The 23,131-nt window shown below is 37.5% G+C and overlaps 1 protein-coding gene across 1 annotated transcript in view; it reads right to left on the bottom strand.

Moving 5' to 3' along the window:
* The window catches only part of DIAPH2 (diaphanous related formin 2), a 980,877-nt gene that overhangs the window by 466,851 nt on the left and 490,895 nt on the right, over positions 1 to 23,131 (bottom strand). Inside the window, exon 22 of the mRNA XM_068961943.1 lies at positions 15,154 to 15,393. Coding sequence (XP_068818044.1) covers positions 15,154 to 15,393 — 240 coding nt within the window. The remainder of the gene's footprint in view (positions 1 to 15,153; positions 15,394 to 23,131) is intronic.

Below are 23,131 nucleotides of genomic sequence, written 5' to 3'. Positions count from 1 at the left end.
TACTATAAAAGCAGTTAGAAACTTATGAAGAACTGTTTTAAAGATGTTCCTTCTGTAGCATAAAAGGGAAGAGAATGAAGATTAAAAAGAGGAGAAATAAAAAGAAAAAAATGAATGACGAGTCTTTGTGCTTGTCCCCATGACAGGGAGGAATGCAATATCTAAGCTTTGGTTTGTAGGAGAGAAGTAACGCACATGTTGTAAATGAGGCTGGCATTGTGCCTTTTGTTTCTGGAGAAGAGGGGCAGTTTTATGGTATTGGCTTTCATATAAAAGAGTACTTCATTATCTTGTAGTTAGTTAACCACTAATTATAGCAACACAGATTATTTTATATGTGTGCTATTATATAAAAGTCATCTCCTCCTTCTCTTCACCCCATTTCTCCCTATTTTTCTCCCTGTCTCTTGTTTTAGTATTATAATGTGCTGTACTTGGCAAGCAGCTCATTAGTCTGTTTTATTTCTCTTTATCCCTGCAAAGCATCTAGCACAAGGTTCCATAGAAAATAATTAATAATGTTGCCAGCTTCCTGCCCAAATACTAGCTAAAAAGTATTGCTTGTCGTTGTTTAGTCTCTAAGTCATGTCTGACTCTTTTGTGACCCCCACGGACTCTAGCCAACCAGGCTCCTCTGTGCAAAGGGATTCTCCATGAAAGAATACTGGAGTGGGTTGCCATGCCTTCCTCCAGGGGGTGTTCCCAACCCAGGGATCAAACCTTTGTCTCCTGCATTGGCAGGCAGATTCTTTACCAATGAGGCACCAGAGAAGCCTCCAAAGCATTTATATAAGTGTGTGTGCATGTGTGTATGTATGTATTTGTTAGATTTCCTAAAATTATCATAGGAATACTTGGATGTTCAGAGTTTTATTTGAATATTAACTGCTTATAATCCCCCTTCCACGGACAGCAGCCCTCCTTCGTAAAGTTCTGCCGTGCCTACATTAGTACGGTTTCATTGGACAGGGAAATTCGTTTGTAAGATAATCACTCACTTGCAGTCACAGTAGTCACATATTCTGAAAACGATCTCATACAGGGTCAAAATCCCCTTTGAACAGAGCTTTTATAGGGTAAAAAAGCATTTGTTTTCAAACTTCCTAATTATATTCACTAAATGCTGTTCGTGTTGTCAACTTTTCCCCACTGTGAGAATTACAAAATCAGTCATAAGATTAAACTCAGAAAATGACTACAGCAATTCACAGAATACTAAGCCAGCTGGGTTCATTTAAATCTTCTATAGAAACAGCCTTTGTGGCAAACCTAGTAAGATCTACAGCTAGTTCCATAAATCAGCATTTTTTTGGTCTGCTCCAGTGCTGAAATTATTTATTGCCAACTGATATATGGGAGACTCATCAAGAAGCAAAAAATAAAAATAAAAAAGGTTTTTTTGTAAACTAGCAAATTATTCATGTCTGCCAGTCACACTACCCAATAGAAGAGCTAACTGTATCCACTATTGTTTAGTCACAATGACTTCAAGGAGGATCTTGATGGCACAGTATTAAGTTGATTGTTTATTTCACATCAGTGCAAGAGGATACAATTTTTAAAATGAAAGAAAATAAAGATGTAGTCATTGTTTTTATTTTCTTGAAATGAGTCTGTATTTAACGAGTCATGAAGCCATAAACAAGTCCCCTATTGGAAACAAATTTTACCCCTCACTACAGTTCTATATACAAATTTATATTGCTTGCTTTTTAAATAATTATTATTGGCAGAATATAAGGAGCATAATGTGGCAACTCTCACTTTGCATTTTTAAAGCTCTTTACAAGTTTATCAGTTTACATGCAAGAAGAAATAGTTAACCTGATTCTATTTTTCTCTGATCATCCAATTCTGAAAAACATCCCTGAAACTTTCTCAGTCCTTCATTCCCTCTCTCTTATTTTATCTCTCAATCTCTTCAGCACACACACACACTTCTTAGTTTGGTCTGGCTTTTAACTTCTTTTTCTCAGTCCTCCTACTAATAAAAAACTTTCCAAAATTGACATATTTTTCCTATCAAAAAGATCATATGCTTCCATAGGGGGGTATAGTAAATAGGCATAGCTAGTTCACAAAGCAAGTGTAAATGCATATACTATATATCCTCACATGACCCCTCATAACAAGTTATCTGGACATATGGGATGCAGATTTAATGGCAACAGAAGTTAAAACCAGGGATAGAAGCATAGGTGTCACAATATTAAGATTTATACTTAAAGGTCTTGGTGTGCATGTGTGTGTTTTGAAAACAGAACATTTTCAGATATACAAGCAAAATAGCAAAAGATACTGAGAAAAAAGAAAATGTTTTCAAAGCAGTCAATATTGACAAGGAATAATAATCATTCGCATTAGACAAATTGCATTCTCAAACTACTATTCTCCAGAGATTTTAATAAACTGAAAATTGGGGGATATAATGAAGTTTTCACACACTCTAAATTATAGTGTTGTAAATGTGATAATATCTAAACAGATGCAATCAAATTCTGGGAAAACAAACAACTGTTACATTTAAAGTATTACCTAATTTGCAGCAATGAATTTAAATTAATGAATATTTCAACTTAGAGAAAAACCTTTAAGTAAACTCATGGGAACTCTATATTTTTAGAGGAAAGTAGGAGAATAAAAGTGTGAGTTTGTTTCTTTTCATTAGAGCTCAAGGTTTCAAAAAAGGTATTCCAACTATACCAATTTGAAGAAGTACGTCTAAAAAACTGGTTAAAGCCTGTGCCTAATGTGATCATATACTTTTACCCCTGCTGATACAGCAGGTAGTCTTTTTCCTCACCTCGATTCTGTAAAGGAGGCTACAGAAAATAAGAAAGATGTGAAGCAACTCCACATTAACATAAATCAGGAAAATGCTGTAACCATTTGGAAAAATTGAGATATCTATCTTAGAAATAAAGAGACTAGGTACCCTGCATCTTGGAGAAGGCAACGGCACCCCACTCCAGTACTCTTGCCTGGAAAATCCCATGGATGGAGGAGCCTGGTGTGCTGCAGTCCATGGGGTCGCTAACAGTCAGACACAACTGAGCGACTTCACTTTCACTTTTCAGTTTCATGCATTGGGGAAGGAAAAGGCAACCCACTCCAGTGTTCTTGCCTGGAGAATCCCAGGGACGGGGGAGCCTGGTGCTCCGCCGTCGATGGGGTCGCACAGGCGGACACGACTGAAGCGACGCAGCAGCAGCAGCAGCAGGTACCCTGCATCTTGGGCTTCCCGAATGGCTCAGCAGGTAAAGAATCCACCTGATATGCAGGGGACACAGGAGATGTGGGTTCCATCCCTGGGTCAGGAAGATCCCCTGGAGGAGGGCATGACAACCCACTCCAGGATTCCTGCCTGGAGAATCACCATGCACAGAGAATCCTGGAGGGTCACAGAGTCCGACACGACTGAGTACGCATGCACCCTCCATCTTAGAAGTGGGAAGACAGGAGATTTTCAAATTGAAGGACAATCTTCAAAGCACATGGTAGTGTGTTCACAGGATTACAAAACACGGGAGATGTGCTCATATTTTTCCAACCCTTAGGGTGCTGTATTTTTAAACTGAAGCTCAGAAGTAGCCTGTGTTTTGCTCAGATTTCCATGAAAGGCACTGGAGGCAAGAACTCTGGATTGGATTTCTGAGCTGGTATCCACACATCTTGATTACTGGAGAAATAAGGTGACTGAAGCAATCTTTTACTATTACATTTGCACATGTGTACAAGTCCACTTATGGCTCCATAGACGGCAGCCCACCAGGCTCCTCTGTCCCTGGGATTCTCCAGGCAAGAATACTGGAGTGGGTTGCCATTTCCCTCTCCAATGCATGCATGCATGCTAAGTCGTTACAGTCGTGTCCAACTTTGTATGACCCTATGGACAGCAGCCCACCAGGCTCCTCTGTCCACAGGATTCTCCAGACAAGAGTACTGGAGTGGGCTGCCATTTCCTTCTCCAGTACAAGTCCATATGCACTGACTAATAGTATGTGCTTGAGGACATATAATGAATAACATATGGAAATTAAAAGAGTTTATGGAGAATTGTTTCTTTAAACAAATAAATTTATAGAGTTCTATAAACTTAAACATTTCAGCACTTACTGACAATAACAAAACTTGCTCTTTGAAAATTCACAAATTTGGGTGTATAGATTGTCGTGATGGAGAAGGAAATGGCAATCCACTCCAGTATTCTTGCCTGGAAAATCCCATGAATGGCAGAGCCTGGTAGGCTACTGTCCATGGGGTCGCACAGAGTCGGACACGACTGAGCGACTTCACTTCACTTCAGATTGTCGTGAAGAGCTACAGGAAGCAAAACCATTGACACAGTTACAGAAACTGAATCTTAAGTGTCACCATGGACACAGTCCACAAGGGTTCAACATTCATTTTTTTCATTGAGTGGTTCAACATTGAGTGGTTCTCAAAGATGAGAGCCCATTAACCGCAGTACAATACAAAACAAAGGATTTAAATAAAGGTCAACCATCACATAAGCCGAACAAAGGAAATCATTTAAAATTAAGAATGATATCCTGTCCTTACCTCATTCTATGGTACTTAGTTATTTCAGAGGTCTAAAATGGTGAATGGTCTTGCTTCAGTGTAACATAATGAGGCACAGACAAACCCTTAACTTGAGATGTTAGTGTCTACTGGTCATGAGTTATGAACAAATAATATATCACTGTATTATGTGGAGACATTTTTAAAATGCAAGTAATATGAATCACCTCCTCTGTGTGTTGCTGTAGCTTTGGATCTTGTATCACTAATTATAACCCATGAATCATAGAGATCATTAACTGAAAAGTCTTTGTTGCAAAGAGCCCACTGAAGGAAAGTTAAAAGGACCCACAGGGGAAAAAAAGGAAAGCTTGGTAAGAGCACCTAACATTCCATACAACCCTTCTTGATAGAGAATATAATCTTCCCTTACATGGAATTGTTCCAAGACAAATTATCTTCCTCAACATCATTTTCTTTTGAGTAAATTATCAATCACATTTCCCCCAAATCCAAATAATACCAAAACTGTCTTATAGGAAAAAAAAACATATCTGAGTAAACCAAAAGACATCATCAAATTCTAAAGAAAAAATACCTTGGGCCACTGAAATACTCTGAGTCCCAGGAAAAGAGGGCTTCTAACCTCACCTCCAATACTGAGTGATCCTGGGTAAGCAATCTCTCTGGAAACATGTTCATTTGTAGAAAATATGTATTGAGGAGAGCAGCCAACACTGAGAGCCGATATATACAAAGCAAGTGATGGCTCTATAATTATTCAGATTACCAGGTCCTATTTCATTACAGTTAAGTACTACCTCCTGGATACATTATAATCTCTTCAGTTCAGTTCAGTTCAGTCGCTCAGTCGTGTCCAACTTTTTGAGACCCCATGAATTGCAGCATGCCAGGCCTCCCTGTCCATCACCAACTCCTGGAGTTCACTCAGACTCACGTCCATCGAGTCCGTGATGCCATCCAGCCATCTCATCCTCTGTCGTCCCCTTCTCCTCCTACCCCCAATCCCTCCCAGCATCAGAGTCTTTTCCAATGAGTCAACTCTTCGCATGAGGTGGCCAAAGTACTGGAGTTTCAGCTTTAGCATCATCCCTTCCAAAGAAATCCCAGGGCTGATCTCCTTCAGAATGGACTGGTTGGATCTCCTTGCAGTCCAAGGGACTCTCAAGAGTCTTCTCCAACACCACAGTTCAAAAGCATCAATTCTTCGGCGCTCAGCCTTCTTCACAGTCCAACTCTCACATCCATACGTGATCACAGGAAAAACCATAGCCTTGACTAGACAGACCTTAGTTGGCAAAGTAATGTCTCTGCTTTTGAATATCCTATCTAGGTTGGTCATAACTTTTCTTCCAAGAGTAATTGTCTTTTAATTTCATGGCTACAGTCACCATCTGCAGTGATTTTGGAGCCCAAAAAAAAAAAGTCTGACACTGTTTCCACTGTTTTCCCATCTATCTCCCATGAAGTGATGGGACCGGATGCCATGATCTTAGTTTTCTGAATGTTGAGTTTTAAGCCAACTTTTTCCCTCTCCTCTTTCACTTTCATCAAGAGGCTTTTTAGTTCCTCTTCACTTTCCGCCATAAGGGTGGCGTCATCTGCATATCTGAGGTTATTGATATTTCTCCCGGCAATCTTTATTCCAGCTTGTGCTTCTTCCAGCCCAGCATTTCTCATGATGTACTCTGCATATAAGTTAAATAACCAGGGTGACAATATACAGCCTTGACGTACTCCTTTTTCTATTTGGAACCAGTCTGTTGTTCCATGTCCAGTTCTAACTATTGCTTCCTGACCTACATACAGATTTCTCAAGAGGCAAGTCAGGTGGTCTGGTATTCCCATCTCTTTCAGAATTTTCCACAGTTTCTTGTGATCCACACAGTCAAAGGCTTTGGCATAGTCAATAAAGCAGAAATAGATGTTTTTTTGGAACTCTCTTGCTTTTTCCATGATCCAGCGGATATTGGCAATTTGATCTCTGGTTCCTCTGCCTTTTCTAAAACCAGCTTGAACATCAGGACATTCATGGTTCAGGAATTCTATTAATATTCCTACAATGACTTCTATTTCAATTTGAATAATAAAAAGAAAGATTTCTCATTTTACAATCTACAGGAGAGGCAAGAAAATCCACATTTTCAGTACTCTGTAAGGGGCAGAGTTGGTTCTGTAATTCTTCCTTAAAAGGAGCTATGTATAACTAAACATTCTGTTACAATACAGTGAGAGGGCAGTGTGTTGCAAGGTTTTGAACACAGAAAACCTAGATTTAAATCCAATCTTGGACATTTACTAGCTTTTTTATCTTATAAAAAATTACATAACCTCACTGGGCTTTCACGTGTGCATCCAGGCTCATTCATGTCCGACTCTTTGCGATGCATGGACTGTAGCCCGCCAGGCTCCTCTATCCATGGGATTCTGCTAGTAAGAATACTGGAAAGGGTTGCCATTTTCTCTTCTAGGGGATCTTCTGAACCCCGGTATTGAACCCGAGTCTCCTGTGTCTCCTGCATTGCAGGCAGATGCTTTATCACTGAGCTGTTTCCTAATTTACAAAATGAGATTAATAATAATAAATCTCTCTGAATCACAAGGGATATATCTAAATTTTAAAAACACAGGCAACCACCTGTATAGACTACTGACCAGGATTTACTGATCTTCACTAGGGCGCCTTTCAGTATATCTTACGGTTATTTTCAACAGTATCTTTGGTTTTAAATTAAAAGTGTAATATTTATTTTATAACCCATGTTTGAGGGTGAATTTTTGTTTTATATTGATATGAAACAGTATACTTCTATATTTTTGCAAATAAACCATAGTTTAATGTTACAATTATACATGTAATAGTTTTGATGGTAAAAATACACCCTTTATATCTGTGAAAAACTAAATGCTCTCACTTAAAAATGCTAATACTTATGTTGAGCTCACATGACAAATCCTTTTATTTAATTAAATTGCATACCTTTCATTCAATAGTAATTTTTATACAATAGCCACCTGGGATAAAATTTAGAATGAAATGGTAACCACCCTGCATGTGTTCTGCGTCTTTACAGAGAAAGAGAGATCAAATAAAAAAGTACAGTAAAGTAAGCAAATAGTCCTATAATAATTATCCTCACAATGTGAAATGGGAACCAGAGAAGAAGAGCTAAAGGGTAAAAACGAGATAACCAGATGAAGAAGAATAGCAAACGACATTATAAAAATGTGAAAGGCAAGCTGTTCTAGTCATATGTTTAAAACAAAAAAACAAAAAGGTGAAAGAGAGAAAAATTAATAAAGTATAATCAGGAGGCCAAGATGCTACCACTGTTTTCTTTTTTTTTTAATTTATTTTTTAATTGAAGGATCATTGCTTTACAGAATTTTGTTGTTTTCTGTCAAAGTGAAGTCGCTCAGTCATGTCTGACTCTTTGCGACACCATGGATTGTACTCTGCCAGGCTCCTCTATCCATGGGATTTTCGAGGCAAGAATAATGGAGTGGGTTGCCATTTCCTTCTCCAGGAGATCTTCCCGACCCAGGAATTGAACCTGGATCTCCTGCATTGTAGGCAGAAGCTTTACCATCTGAGTCACCAGGGAAGATAGTTTTCTGTCAAACCTCAACATGAATCAGCCATACGTATACACAGGTCCCCTCCCTTGTGAACCTCCCTCCCCATCCCTCCCTTCTAGGTTTGTACAGAGTCCCTGTTATTTTCTTAACTAACATGACCAACTGGCCCAGTTTCCCTAAGATTGCCCAATTTTTGTAGTGAAAGTCGTGAATCTCAAGAAAGCTCTTAGTCCTGGGCACACCAAGACAGTTGGTCGTGATACCCAGTTTTATGAAACTCACTGTTCCCAACTAAGAAGGGAGCTGTCTGTAATTCAGAAAGAGAACCATATACCAACCAGGCTAGCATCTTGATCTTGAACTTCCAATCTCCAAATCTGTGAGAAAATTAATTTCTGTTGTTTAAGCCACCCAGCCTGCAGTATTCTCCTCTGACAGCATGAACCAACCAATACACCAAGCAAAGCATAATATTTCACTTCTCCAAGGGTCAGTTTTCTCATCTGAAGAATGAAGAGGCTAGACTGATTAGATACTTTCTGATGTGAAGGTTGAGGGATGGTACGGGGAGGGAGGAGGGAGGGGAGTTCAGCATGGGGAACACGTGTATACCTGTGGCAGATTCATGTTGATGTAGGGCAAAACCAATACAACATTGTAAAGTAATTAACCTCCAATTAAAATAAATAAATTTATTTAACAAATAAAAAAATAAATTTTGAGACAATCCACATCATTTCATTTAAAATTATTAGATATTATAGAATTTTTAGAGCACATACATGTAACTTTTTCCTTAGATCTTTTATAGATTTTCTTTTGAATTACAAATTTCTTAATTTTGTTTTCACAGACATCAGTCATTTTCCTTACAAATCACATTTTCTAGTATGTTATATTTCAGACTGAAACTGAACCTAATTCACTCTCTCTCTTACAACTTCTATGGGGGAGACAGATGCTTTCTTTTGTATCCTGGGCGAGATAGCTGTAATATTCTCTCACTAATACCATGTGACAGCCTCTAGGAAATAAGACCATTATATTACATAACGTTATACAAATTGTGAATCTTAGAAAAAAAGTAGCACAATTACATTATTCTATTAACCCTCTAAATCAAAGTTAGATATCTAAAATTTTCTTCACAGTAAAACCAAATGTTTTCTTCAGGTTGTTTACATCTGTACAAAAATGTATCAACATACCATATCATAATTTATGTCTCTCTATCCAGCTAGAATGACTAGAAAGTCACAGTATACATGAAGGAGATATTAAGGCAGAAAAACAAAGGTTTTGGCCTTCATATTTTATAAAATGGGTGTGAGTGATTTTCCAAAAAAAAAAAAAAAAAAGTTATGGAGGCAAGATACTGAAGCTAGCATACAAATTACTCAAAATCTTCTCACAACTTGCTCATCAATGCTATTTGTTTCCAACATACACCAAGTATTCCAGGCATTGCAGTTTTTAATTCATCTTCAAACATATCATGAGTTATTCCTAGTCACATACCATCATTAAAAAGAACTACTACCATTTTTTAACACAGTAATTTTTCAAAGTACAGTGACAAAGATAATTTTATTTGATTCTGAAAATAATCCTATGAAAATAAACATGGATCATTATATTTCCTCATTTATAGATGAGGAAACAGGTTTGGAGAGAGTAAATGACTAGGGCTAGTGATGGGCAAAACAGAAGCTAATATACAAGTTCTAAGCTATGGCTTCTTCTTCCATTCATATAACTTAATTAGATCTATCCTTCAAGATCCTTCTGTTCTAATTTATCAGTACCACTCTCATCTTCACCTCTAGCACCAAAAATTCCTCCCTTCCCTGAAGTCTTGCTAAGCTCAAAGTGATCTCAAATGCTATGATTACTTTTTATATTCATTGACAGAAGTATATTGCAACATTACATAGTACTCTGTATGTATATACACAGTACTCTGTATGTATATTTCCAGGCTACTCAACTGTATGACAAGCTCGAGCTTTCTGTGTGTCTTCTGAAATATATGCATCCCCCTGGGATACCAACCATCTGTTTGTTTGCCTTTGTTTGGACCTGGCTTTTATTGCTTCATTGGTCTCTAACTTTCAGTATCCTGATCCTTGGTAATAGACTCCTTTAAGGCATGACCAATCATGCCTTCACTTGGACAAGGGATATTCCTTTTCCTTTGTATTTTCTGTAACTATTATTTATTTACACAGACCTTCTTTTGTACTTTTAGATAATAGCTATCAATTTTAAACATGTAATCAGTGATACATTCCAAAATGCATACTAGAAAATGCAAGTATACAAGAAAAATAAAACAAGGGATATATAGAAAATATGTTTTTCCTTTAATTATCACTGAAATTCCCTATTCATGACTGCTATATAACTAAACTCTTATTTCTCTTCATACTTCCTTGAAATGGCTTCTTTTTCTTTTCTTAGATCTTAATTTTTTTTCCCATTTTTTTAAAAAAATTCTTAATTGGAGGATGATGGTTTTACAATGTTGTGTTAGTTTCTACAATACTACAGTGTGAATCAGCCATTCACGCTTGGTAAGTCGCTTCAGTTGTGTCTGCCTCATTGCAACTCTATGGATGGTAGCCTTCCAGGCTCCTCCGTCCAAGGAATTCTCCAGGCAAGAACACTGGAGTGGGTTGCCAGGTCCTCCTCCAGGGGACCTTCCCCAGTCAAGGATGGAACTATGGTCTCTAGTGTGTTCTGCATTGGTAGGCAGGTTCTTTATCGCTAGCACCACCTGGGAAACCCCAGGTATGCATATATCCCTTCCCTCTGGAGCCTCCCTCCCATGTGCCTCACATCCTATCCCTCTCAGTTCAGTTCAGTTCAGTTCAGTTCAGTCGCTCAGTCGTGTCCGACTCTTTGCGACCCCATGAATTGCAGCACGCCAGGCCTCCCTGTCCATCACCAACTCCTGGAGTTCATTCAGACTCACGTCCATCGAGTCAGTGACGCCATCCAGCCATCTCATCCTCGGTCGTCCCCTTCTCCTCCTGCCCCAGTCCCTCCCTATCCCTCTAGTTCATCAAAAAGCACCAAGCTGAGCTCCCTGTGCCACACGGCTGTCCCCCACGAGCCATCTGGTTTACACATGGTACTGTACACATGCCAGTGCTACTATCCCAGTGAGTCCCACCCGCTCCTTCCAAGGTTGTGTCCACAAGTTTCTACACCAGGCCAACTGGGCCGTCTTTCTAATTAGAACTTGAATTAAACACAAGGAAAGAAGGAATAAAATGGTTACAACTAATACACCCTAGAGGCAACTTACTGCAAAGATTTCCCATTCATTTCTGCCTTCAGGATTGTCAAAGCTGCCATAATTGGTGCCATAATTTTAATGGACAAGTTCTTCAGGCTTTCCTCACTTTCTGGTTGAGCTCCTCTCTATAAATTCCGTTTTTTGCTTAAATCAGGCACAGTCACTTTCTGTTGCTTGTAAGTCAGTCACTTCAGTCGCTCAGTTGTGTCCAGCTCTTTGTGACCCCATGGACTGCAACACACTAGGCTTCCCTGTCCAGAACCAACTCCCAGAGTTTACTCAAACTCATGTTCATTGAGTCGGTGATGCCATCCAACCATCTCATCCTCTATTGACCCCTTCTCCTCCTGGCTTCCATCTTTCCCAGCATCAGGGTCTTTTGCAATGAGTCAGTTCTTCGCATCAGGTGGCCAAAGTATTGGAGTTACAGCTTCAGCATCAGTCCTTCTAATGAATATTCAGGACTGATTTCCTTTAGGATGGACTGGTTGGATCTCCTTGTAGTCCAAGGGACTCTCAAGTCTTCTCCAACACCACAGTTCCAAAGCATCAATTCTTCAGTGCTCAGCTTTCTTTATAGTCCAAGTCTCACGTTCATACATGAATACTGGAAAAACCACAGCTTTGACTAGACGGACTTTTGTTGCCAAAGTAATATCTCTGCTTTGTAATATGCTGTCTAGGTTAGTCACAGCTTTTCTTCCAAGGAGCAAGTGTTGTTTAATTTCATGGGTGCAGTCATGATCTGCAGTGATTTCAGAGCCCAAAAAATAAAGTCTCTCACTGTTTCCATTATTTCCCCATCTATTTGCCATGAAGTGATGGGACCAGATGCCATGATCTTAGTTTTCTGAATGTTGAGTTGTAAGCCAACTTTTTCACTCTCCTCTTTTACCTTGGAAAGCACATTCCTTATCTGATATACGCAGAAAACACAGTGTCTAGGGAGAGCTAAGTATTTTTAAATGGTTTGTTCTTATGTAGATTATATGTTATTATACACAGAAAACAAAACTAACAAATGACCCTGAAGCACAACATTACTATTGGTTAGAATTTTAATAATCTACAGGTAAGCAGAGACCAAGCTAACACTGGAAGCTCATCTGCATAGAAATGATTTGTATTACAGTTCAACACCTTACATTGGTGACTCACAGTGATAACACTCTGCTGCAAATTAGCAAAGCATTTTGTGATGAGGGTAGTACTTATTGTGACCACCTGAATTTTTAATATCATTTTACTACAAGAAACATCTGATAAATTTAACTGCTTATGACATGGCTCCTTTTTAACTAGGTGACTTTTTTAACATAATCTTTAGCTTCTTATGAAAAGTAGAAGATTACAGTTTTAAATTCACCTAGAAAGGAAATAATCATTAGAATAATTTATGTAGGCAAGTGATATCATTTTAAAAGTATAGTCAGTACCCAGCAAAGAAAGTCCCCTCTGCTATTTTTATTTAGAAAAAAAATGTTAAGAAAAATCAACCAAGTAATCTTTTATAATATAACAAATTTAACAGCAATTCTAGCCAATCATACTTTAGTAGTTAACTCAATTTCCAACAGATTATAAACATAAGCTGACTATTTCTACATACTTCAGTAAATTTCTCTCATTTTAGACATTTATATCTGTTTAGAATCCTTTGCATTTCAGGAACATCTTTTTAATCCTAGATATTGTGGGAATATCATACATGTATATGATATTTCTCTTTCTTAATGACAAGTATTCCCCTGAACATAAAAATCCTACTGAAAAGTGGGAGAGGGAAAACGATTTTTAAACATTCACTTCTTTTTCTTTTAGAACATCTATTACTACATGCTAGTATTTCCCACAAGAATATTTTTTATTTTATTTGAAGTTGGCAAAAATCTTTGTGCTGAATCCTTTGAGCATACTTCTAGTGAAAGATGTCAGACCAGCGCTGTGTGGAAGAACTTTTATTTGACAGGAAGATGACAGGAAGAAGCCTCTATCCAAAATGTAAGATGCAACTGTACAATCCTTCTGTGAGATTAATGGAATCTTTTGTTCCTACATATAAATGACTTATTCATTATTGCCTCAATAAAATCAGTTCACGTTATTAATTTGAATAGTGTGAAATTAAGACACTTAAAAAGGTACATATTTATTCAAATTAGGACAGTTTGTTTTAAATGTCTTCTTTATATGAATTAAATGTGAAACAGACTAACAATACAAATTTCCAATGACAGTTTAATTTATGTTTTGGTAACCACCCACCAAGAACACTTTAAGATTCATTCATTGTGCCTACAGTATATACTCTAAACAACTAACATCTTGATAAGAGATGCTTGTACTAATTTAGAGTATACGATGTGCAATAAAATGAAGTCTTCTTTAGTTTTACCCTCCAAATCAGGGTGTGAGTGATTCTAATTTATTACAAGCACTGCTTTATTCTTGTTGGCAGAGGGACTAAAACTGTTTGTTTTTTAACAAAAATCTGACATTCCAGACTATCTTCCCTATCTTCTCATCTTTCCCTATGCCTCTCAAAAATAAATCGGGAGTAAACAATCCAGTTTCATTATGCACCTTCTTATCTACAAATGCTATTCTTTATGTCTATCTGGGAGAGAACGACCAGGAGCAAATCACTTTTGATACATATTAAAATGCTAGCACATTTATATGTATTGCACATCTATTTAATGCATAAATATAAAAGAAATTTATACCCATTCCTAGATTGGGGATTCTTGTAATAATATACTTCAAGAACTGACCAAAGTTTTGTAATGTTTTCAGATGTAAAAGAAAAAAAAAAAAGGTGAAACAATGGTGAGATGTCAAAGACTGACTGCTTGTTTTCAGATTTCTCTCTCTCCCTAGCTTTCTAGGCCTCCCCCTCAGAGTCTGTTCAGTTTTCTTTGTGTAACAGACAGGTTTTCCCCTTGAATATGGTGGTTTGCACTAACCTAGAAATGGACCTATATCATCCCTTGTCCATTTCTTTGTTTACCTTTCACAAGAATTAAAACCTTGAGAACAATACCATGAAATGGTTTAGTCAAAACAATAAGAGAATTATCACTTGGTGTTTCAAAACCTTTTAGTTAATGCACTAGATTCTTAGTATAAGTTTATTAACACAACACTTTCAACAAAAAAGAGTATTATTTTCTTAGAGGAGAATAAGCAAAGCATATTCAGAAAGAAATATTTGGCTATTACCTCACTGAACTTAGCTCCTCAAATACTTTCTGGAGAGACACAAACTAAGTTTGAAGGGATTAAAATGCAATGTTGCATCTAGTTTATAAAAGCCATTTTTTTGGATCAAAAAACTCCAGAAAGATTTGATCAGCAAGAGCTGAAAAGTATACTATAGAAGAATTTGCAGTCTTTGAGATTTTATTACAGTAAGGTTTTTAAAAATCATTTATCTGTTTTAAAGATGACTTCACTCAGTCATGTCCGACTCTCTGTAACCCCATGGATGGTAGCCTGCCAGGCTCCTCTGTCCATGGAATTCTCCAGGCCAGAATACTGGAGTGTGTGGCTGTTCCCTTAGCCAGGGGATCTTTCCAATTCAGAGATTGAACCCAGCTCTCACATGCCATAAAATTCATCCTTTTAAAGCATAATTTTTTGGCTTACATACTATTGGTGTTTAAAGTGACTTCTCTCTCATAGATGAGATTATTGTTGTAAATTGGCATTATAAGATGTTCTCTTACCTTACAGAGAAAGTTGATCTTAAAACCCAAAGACTGGGCATTTCTTGAGCCTGAGTTCATGTAGTTTCCAACCAAAAGAACTAACTCTAAAAGTCTGTTAAAGCTTTCACTTTTCTTCAGTTCTTCACAGGCCAGAGTTACTGCTATGATGCTTGGCTTAATGTTGTTTACATGTTCTTCAAATGTGAGCTTGAAAAGAATGCTATTGAGACGAGGCCGCAACATTTTCACTGAGCTCATCTGTAAGATAAGGAATGCTGTATAAGACTATATATATTCATAAATACATTCACATATATTCATATACACACATATATATTCATATATACATATATTCATATATATATGAATATATATATATATAAAGCCCATTATTTCTCTCTCTAATGGGGATCATTTTATAGATGATATTGTAAAATTTTGAATAAAATTAATTCTCTCTGGGTTTTAACAGTTGTATTTCCTTCTCCAGAACACTTTAACAAATATTATTCAGTTTTAGACATTTCAAAAGAGTATTCTTTTTAAAAGTTAAAAAATAGCTGCTAGGTTTCAAAGAATAAATGAAATCATCCTTATAGCATTAAGAAAATATTACTGAAGCTAGCCAGCTGCTATATGTTAATTGCATAATCATTAGTCATCAATAAAATTTAAAGTGCCAAAAATCTGTCCCTGAGGTGAACTATGAAAATGCACAAATATAACATTCAGTTGAATGAACAGCTGGGCCACATATAAAACAACATATATGATGACAGATAATATAAGTGGAACCACATTTCCTAAATAAATGTGGCTTCACTATTACCTATTTCTATGCTGTTTGAAACCAGAAGACTAGCTCTGATTGAGCACCTAATAATTTTAAACCTATGATCTATATTAATATAATACATTAAATATTTAGATATGCTCTAAAGAATCTCACCTGCTTGACAGAATGTTACCCTGGGATGACCCAGAGGGATGGTATGGGGACGGAGGAGGGAGGGGGGTTCAGGATGGGGAACACGTGTACACCTGTGGCGGATTCATGTTGATGTATGGCAAAACCAACACAGTATTGTAAAGTAAAAATAAAGAAATAAATAAATAAAGAGCATTTCAGAGAAATAAAAAAAAAAGTTAAGGTAAAATTACATGAACTTACTTTTAGGTACATTATTCAATAATTCTATATTGGTTTTCTTCAAAACAGTTCAAGTTTTTACTTGTTTTACTTGTTTCATAGTCTGGGTCCACATTCTCTATTCCCTTTGGTATAGTTCCTATGATAATCTCTTTTAGTCTTTAATTTCCCATAACTCCAGGTCATTTAACTAGTTTTCATTCACCAAATTAATTCTGGGAGAGAGGTGGGTGGAGGGTCAACACATAAGAACATACATAAGCACACACACAGTGAAATTATTAACAATCCTAATTATTTTATTTTTTACATATAGCTTAACTTTTTTAAATACAAATGCCAGTCACAGAGTAGGCATGGGATAACTGCAGACAACATGAAAATAATTTGACAACATAAATAAGAGTCCTTAGTTTAAGGACTCTTAAACTAAGAGTTCTTAAGGGGACAAAATACCCCTCAAAAGCAGCAAAATGAGCTGTCAAATAGACCCTATCTGCTCCGATACAAAAGTAAAGCATAATCTATCATTTTTCCTCTTTGAAATAAATTTTGTCATTAATCATGGATGTTTGCCTCTCCAAAAATTAACCTTTGCTGTCTGCTAATCCTCCTATATGCATTCATGCTTTTCATAGGCAGATATATAAAAGTATACTGGGAATATCCCTGTTACTAGGTCTGAAATGTAGGTCATATCACTCATCAATAGCTTTGCAAAAACACAATCAGGAGAAAATTCAAAGCATCCTACTGATCTTTTCAGTACTCACGTGATAAGTATAAGACACACCATCTACTCACAAAAAGTGTCCAATATAGCCTAAAACTCATAACACAATCACATGATAACTACAGCTAACAATAAAATTAGCCCATGATTCTAAATGGGTAAACAGAATTTAAGTGCTGGAGATGTTCACTGAAATAAGACAAAACTTTAAACTCTATGACTACAACATTTAACAAAGGCTTTACAGTAGAGGGGATGCAAACGGTTAAATAATTAAAAATTAAGCAAGTAGAGAGAAAGAAAGAGAAAGTGAGTGAGTAAGCAAAAACAATTAGAGACCAAAAAGAAGTTGTAGAGAGAAAGAATGAAGTGAGAAAAGATTTATAGGTTAGGAATATATGAGGTATATGCCTAGGGGCAGAATTTGAATCAAAGTCCGTTTACAGTCCATGTAAACGCCATAAAAATTAGAAGCTAACCACATTAAAGTCTCCATGAATGAACAAATCTAATTTCCCACGTGTCAATTTGTGTGGGAATCTATCCAAGGTTCTATGTCTTTTTCTGCCTTCATTGATGCCTCTATATGCCTCTATCACTGTTTCCAAATCCTTCCCCATTTAATTTTTCCTTTCTTTTTATTGTTACTTGGCTATAATTAGCACAGAAGCATGTTTTCTATCATTTTATTAATATATGTTTCAGTTCAGTTCAGTCGCTCACTCGTATCCAACTCTTTGCGACCCCATGAATCGCAGCAACGCCAGGCCTCCCTGTTCATCACCAACTCCCGGAGTTCACTCAGACTTGCGTCCATCGAGTCAGTGATGCCATCCAGCCGTCCCATCCTCTGTAGTCCCCTTCTTCTCCTGCCCCCAATCCCTCCCAGCATCAAAGTCTTTTCCAGTGAGTCAACTGGCATGAGGTGGCCAAAGTACTGCAGTTTCAGCTTTAGCATCATTCCTTCCAAAGAAATCCCAGGGCTGATCTCCTTCAGAATGGACAGGTTGGATCTCCTTGCAGTCCAAGGGACTCTCAAGAGTCTTCTCCAACATCACAGTTCAAAAGCATCAATTCTTTGGTGCTCAGCCTTCTTCACAGTCCAACTCTCACATCCATACATGACCACAGGAAAAACCATAGCCTTGACTAGACAGACCTCAGTCAGCAAAGTAATGTCTCTGCTTTTCAATATACTATCTAGGTTGTTCATAACTTTTCTTCCAAGGAGTAAGCGTCTTTTAATTTCTTGGCTGCAGTCACCATCTGCAGTGATTTTGGAGCCCACAAAAATAAAGTCTGACACTATTTCCACTGTTTCCCCATCTATTTCCCATGAAGTGATGGGGCCAGACGCCATGATCTTCGTTTTCTGAATGTTGAGCTTTAAGCCAACTTTTTCACTCTCCTCTTTCACTTTTTTTTTTTTTAGATTTATTTATTTATTTAATTTTTTTTTTCAATTTTAAAATCTTTAATTCTTACATGTGTTCCCAAACATGAAACCCCCTCCCACCTCCCTCCCCATCAAGAGGCTTTTTAGTTTCTCTTCACTTTCTGCCATAAGGGTGGCATCATCTGCATATCTGAGGTTATTGATATTTCATCCAGCAATCTTGATTCCAGCTTGTGTTTCTTCCAGTGCAGCGTTTCTCATGATGTCCTCTGCATAGAAGTTAAATAAGCAGGGTGACAATATACAGCCTTGACGTACTTCTTTTCCTATTTGGAACCAGACTGTGGTTCCATGTCCAGTTCTAACTGTTGCTTCCTGGCCTGCATACAGATTTCTCAAGAGGAATTTTTCAGTCTCCCTGATGGTTAAAAAAACCACAGAACTACTTGGATCAGGTGCTAGTCACCATATACCTCCCTTCTGGCTATGCCCTGTAAGACCTGTAGGAACCCTGAACACCAGGGTGGCTTTGGTCTGAGATCCACAAGGAATTTACAGCCTAAGCTTACATAGACATCTTTAGTCTTGCTTCAGGTTCTAATACCATTAGTTTTAATTCATATCTATGCTGCATTCGTATCTGTTTCTGGGCTTTGTATGTCAATGCTTGGTCTACTGTTTCTGGGCTTTATATTTCAATGTTTGGTCTACAAACCCAAAACAGCATGGATTTGATTTTTTTTTTTTTTCCAATACCACCCTCAACAAAAATAATGTGACCAAAAGTACTTTAATATTTATATTAACAATAACAGCCATTAACATTGAGTACTCTGTTCCAGACATTGTTCTAGAAATCTGTTATATACATATATGTAGATTTGATTCTCAAAACCACCCTAGGAAATGATTATTCACATTGTGTGTTAGTCATTCAGTCATGTCCAATTCTTTGTGACCCTATGCACTGTAGCTCACCAGGTTCCTCTGTCCATAGAATTGTCCAGGAAAGAATACTGGAGTGGGGAAACAGTCCCTTCTCCAGGGGATCTTCCTGACCTAGGGATTGAACCTGGGTCTCCTGCATTACAGGTGGATTCTTTACCATCTGAGCCACCAGGAAAACGCATTATTCATGTTAGTCTCCTAAAAATGAGGAAAGTGAAGCACAGAAATACTAAATAACTTGTACAGAGTCAAACTGTATATTGAAGTTCTGAACTCAGGCATTTTGGCTACAGAACTCAGACTCTCAATAACTACACCAGGCCACCTCTGAAGTCATATTGAGAGTGGTATGTATGACTTGTTGAAAAAGAGACTAGGGACAGAAATACTGTTAGTTAAGTTTTCAAAAGGTCTTAGAAACAGGTAATGCCCTAGGATGTTGACAGTAGAAAGGGAAAGAAAGCAACATATACAAGTGGAAGAATTAAGGAAGAAGCAAAGGGATTTAGTAGTAAATGCTCAGGTATGGGAGGATAAAGTCAAAGATGGTTCCAAGTTGTTTAGTCCTTTGTGAGGTAGAATACTGTTGGCATTAATGAAGGCAGAAGGAAGTGCCAATTTGGTTTGGCCTACTGTTTGGTATTTATGTTTGTTTCAGAAAATGAGGGTAGATGAATTTGCTTCCCTTGATCTGCTATCTGTACTCCAGTAAGTCAATCAGGGACTAAGGCAGTGTGGGCTGGTAGGGTACGGCTTAGTAGCAATTTCAACCAAATAAGTGAATCTAGGCAGTTTTGCAGAGTCTGACTGTGTGAAGCTAATCCACCTAATTTCTCTGCTTCAGTTTCCTCATTTTTAATGAAGAGGAAAGTCCTGCTAAGCAGTTTTGTTTTGAAAATTAGGTAGGAGCCAAACATATGAGCCATATACATTAGTTCCTTCCCTTTTGTCTCTGTCTTGAGAGCTGTGGAAAGGTGAGGCAAACAGTATGAGATCCATAAATAAAAACCATTAGTTGGATGTTACCAAGACATTTTTATTAGCATTTAAGTGAACTTGGTTTACCATTTTTTCAGACACCAGTGTATTTTACTTCTAACAAAGACACTATTAGATTCCCATTATTAGGACATGGATTAGGACATGACTTAGTGGTTATGGAACAACATTAAGACTCTAAATCTTGAAGTCATGTGGAAATCACAGAAAACACAATGTAATTTAATACCATTCCTTGCCTATATTTTAACCTGAAAAATTACTTAGAATTGGCTCTTATTTTCAGTTCTCATCATTCAAGGTTAAAATTGACATACTTCAAGGTTGAATCACTAAAACTGACTATTTAAACGTGTTCCCAGATCCTTCCAGCATTCGCCCCTCCAAATCATCACATGAATAGTCAAATGAACCTCTATAATAGGGAAATAATATTGCTTTCCTGATATGTTGAGTTTAGCTATTGTTATGATATCTGGTAGCATTCGGAAATTCAGTCCTTGAATTTAGGAGATAAGTATCAGAGTTGCAATATTTTGGAGTTATCAGAATATTGTGGGAGGCAGGTTGTTGATGACGGAGAAGGCGATGGCACCCCACTCCAGTACTCTTCCCTGGAAAATCCCGTGGACGGAGAAGCCTGGTAGGCTGCAGTCCATGGGGTCACCAAGAGTCGGACACAACTGAGCGACTTCACTTTCACTTTTCACTTTCATGCATTGGAGAAGGAAATGGCAACCCACTCCAGTGTTCTTGCCTGGAGAATCCCAGGGATGGGGGAGCCTGGTGGGCTGCCGTCTATGGGGTCGCACAGAGTCGGACACGACTGAAGCGACTTAGCAGCAGCAGCAGGTTGTTGATGAGGAGTACATAGAGAGAAGAATCAAAGACTGAACACAGGTCCTTGCATATATCAAACATTCAAATATTTGCTGATTGATTTTAAAAGCACTCCTGAGCTGACTAACTATTTTCTGGATCTTGTCCCAAGGAAGACAGGCAGGTTGCCTATTGAACAAAATCACCAACGGATGGTAATATTTTACTGTCCCCAAAATGATGTCTTCAGCTAAGATGTCGAACCAAAAATCCTAGGGAATTACCTTTCTTGACTGCTATTACTGGATACAGTCTATCACCAATCAACCTCATTCAGGGAAGAGGTTGTGCATTATAAGAGGATCACATCTGCCCTTTGAACTAGCAAAATATTTTCCTTCATTTACCCACCAAAATAAAATTTAGTGCAGAGCAGGTAATAAATATCATATGTAATTTGAAAGAAAATCTTATAAAATTAGTGAATGAATGGATGTACTCATTAATACAAACAGAAAGTCCAATATCGGCAAAGGATAGGATTAGGAAGCAGATGGACAGTGTAAAGAGGCGTCAGAGTAGGCTGATGTGGCGCAGTAAGAAGGCACCCTACTTCCTATGTAAAGTGATTAGCTACCAAAAGGGTCATCCCAATGATACTTCCCAGGCTCAAAAACAGCCCGCATTCAGAGCTCTAAATAACTATTTGGAAAAATAGGTTCAAGAGAATTATCCCCTTAATCCTCAGAGAGGGAAAGAAATCATTTGCTGTATTCTCTAGACTCAGAAGGTAAATTAAGTAGAAGAAATAGGACTTTTGAGTTACACAAATCTGGACTTGAACTACAGTTGTGTTACTTTATAGTTACAATCTAATGCAATTTACTAAATGTTTCTGACACTTTATTTTCTACCAGTAAAATGTATTCCTTAAGTCATTCATACATGTTTCAGTAAGACAAATGAGACCTTATGTGTAAAACTGCTGTCATGATAGCTGACACAATAGAATCACTCTAAAACAATAGCTATTATTGCTATTACTCTCTTTACTCATTCTCTGAAATTACCCCAACAAGGTACCATGGTCCCTGACTGTTCTCCAAAACCTAAGATGAAGTTTTTCTCATCCATTAAGGAACATGTGTCACTAGGGTTTGATGAAGAATGGCCTTCATTTTCTATTGAGCACTTTGTAAATATCATGCAGTGCTTCCTTCAGTCAATTTCAATGCATCATATAAATTTTCCACTAGAAATGTTAGCAGTGAGAACATGTTACTATAAAAATCAAGAGACTTATGGAGGAGGTGAAACTATATAGACTCTCTTAACTGAAGCCACAAAACAGTATGCTTTGATCATACTAATAGAATTTCCTGCAGTCAGAAGTATGAATTTTTATGATCAGAGCAGGGTAGACTGATAGACAATAGCTAAATCTCCATTAGAGGATTTGTCTGTGTAAGGGAATGTCTTAGATAACTGAAGCAGAGAAATCATAAGTAGTAGTGAGTGACATCCCCAGCCACAGTTACAGTTATTAAAAGACTCATGTCTCATAAAGGTACTTGAGTGCACCTAAGTGATACAAGGAAATATAAGAAAAACTTGGCTGCAGCATATGTTTGTTTTTCCTTGTGGTCCCTTGCCGCATTTTAGTTGACTGGCATCCTTTGTTTTATAATTCATTCCTTGAAGTGCTGTGGGATGCTGACCAAGGTGTTGTATTATGTAGGGGATTTATTTGTGTTACAAGATACTTGTCTATCAAATCACATCAAGCAGCTATCATGTCTTCAGATGATCTGCACTATATTAAAAAAAAAAAAAAAGTATACTGACAGCTTTAGTAAGAGCAGCCACAAGTTGGTTATTTCCCCAAAGAGTCAGACACAATTTTGTTAATATAATTTGAATTTTATACACTTTACTATCTATGCAGCTGTGG

The sequence above is a fragment of the Capricornis sumatraensis genome, chromosome X (genome assembly GCF_032405125.1).
Source record: "Capricornis sumatraensis isolate serow.1 chromosome X, serow.2, whole genome shotgun sequence".
Lineage (NCBI taxonomy): Eukaryota > Metazoa > Chordata > Mammalia > Artiodactyla > Bovidae > Capricornis > Capricornis sumatraensis.
Note: the sequence above shows the minus strand (reverse complement) of the source record. Positions and strands in the feature narration are given on the sequence as shown.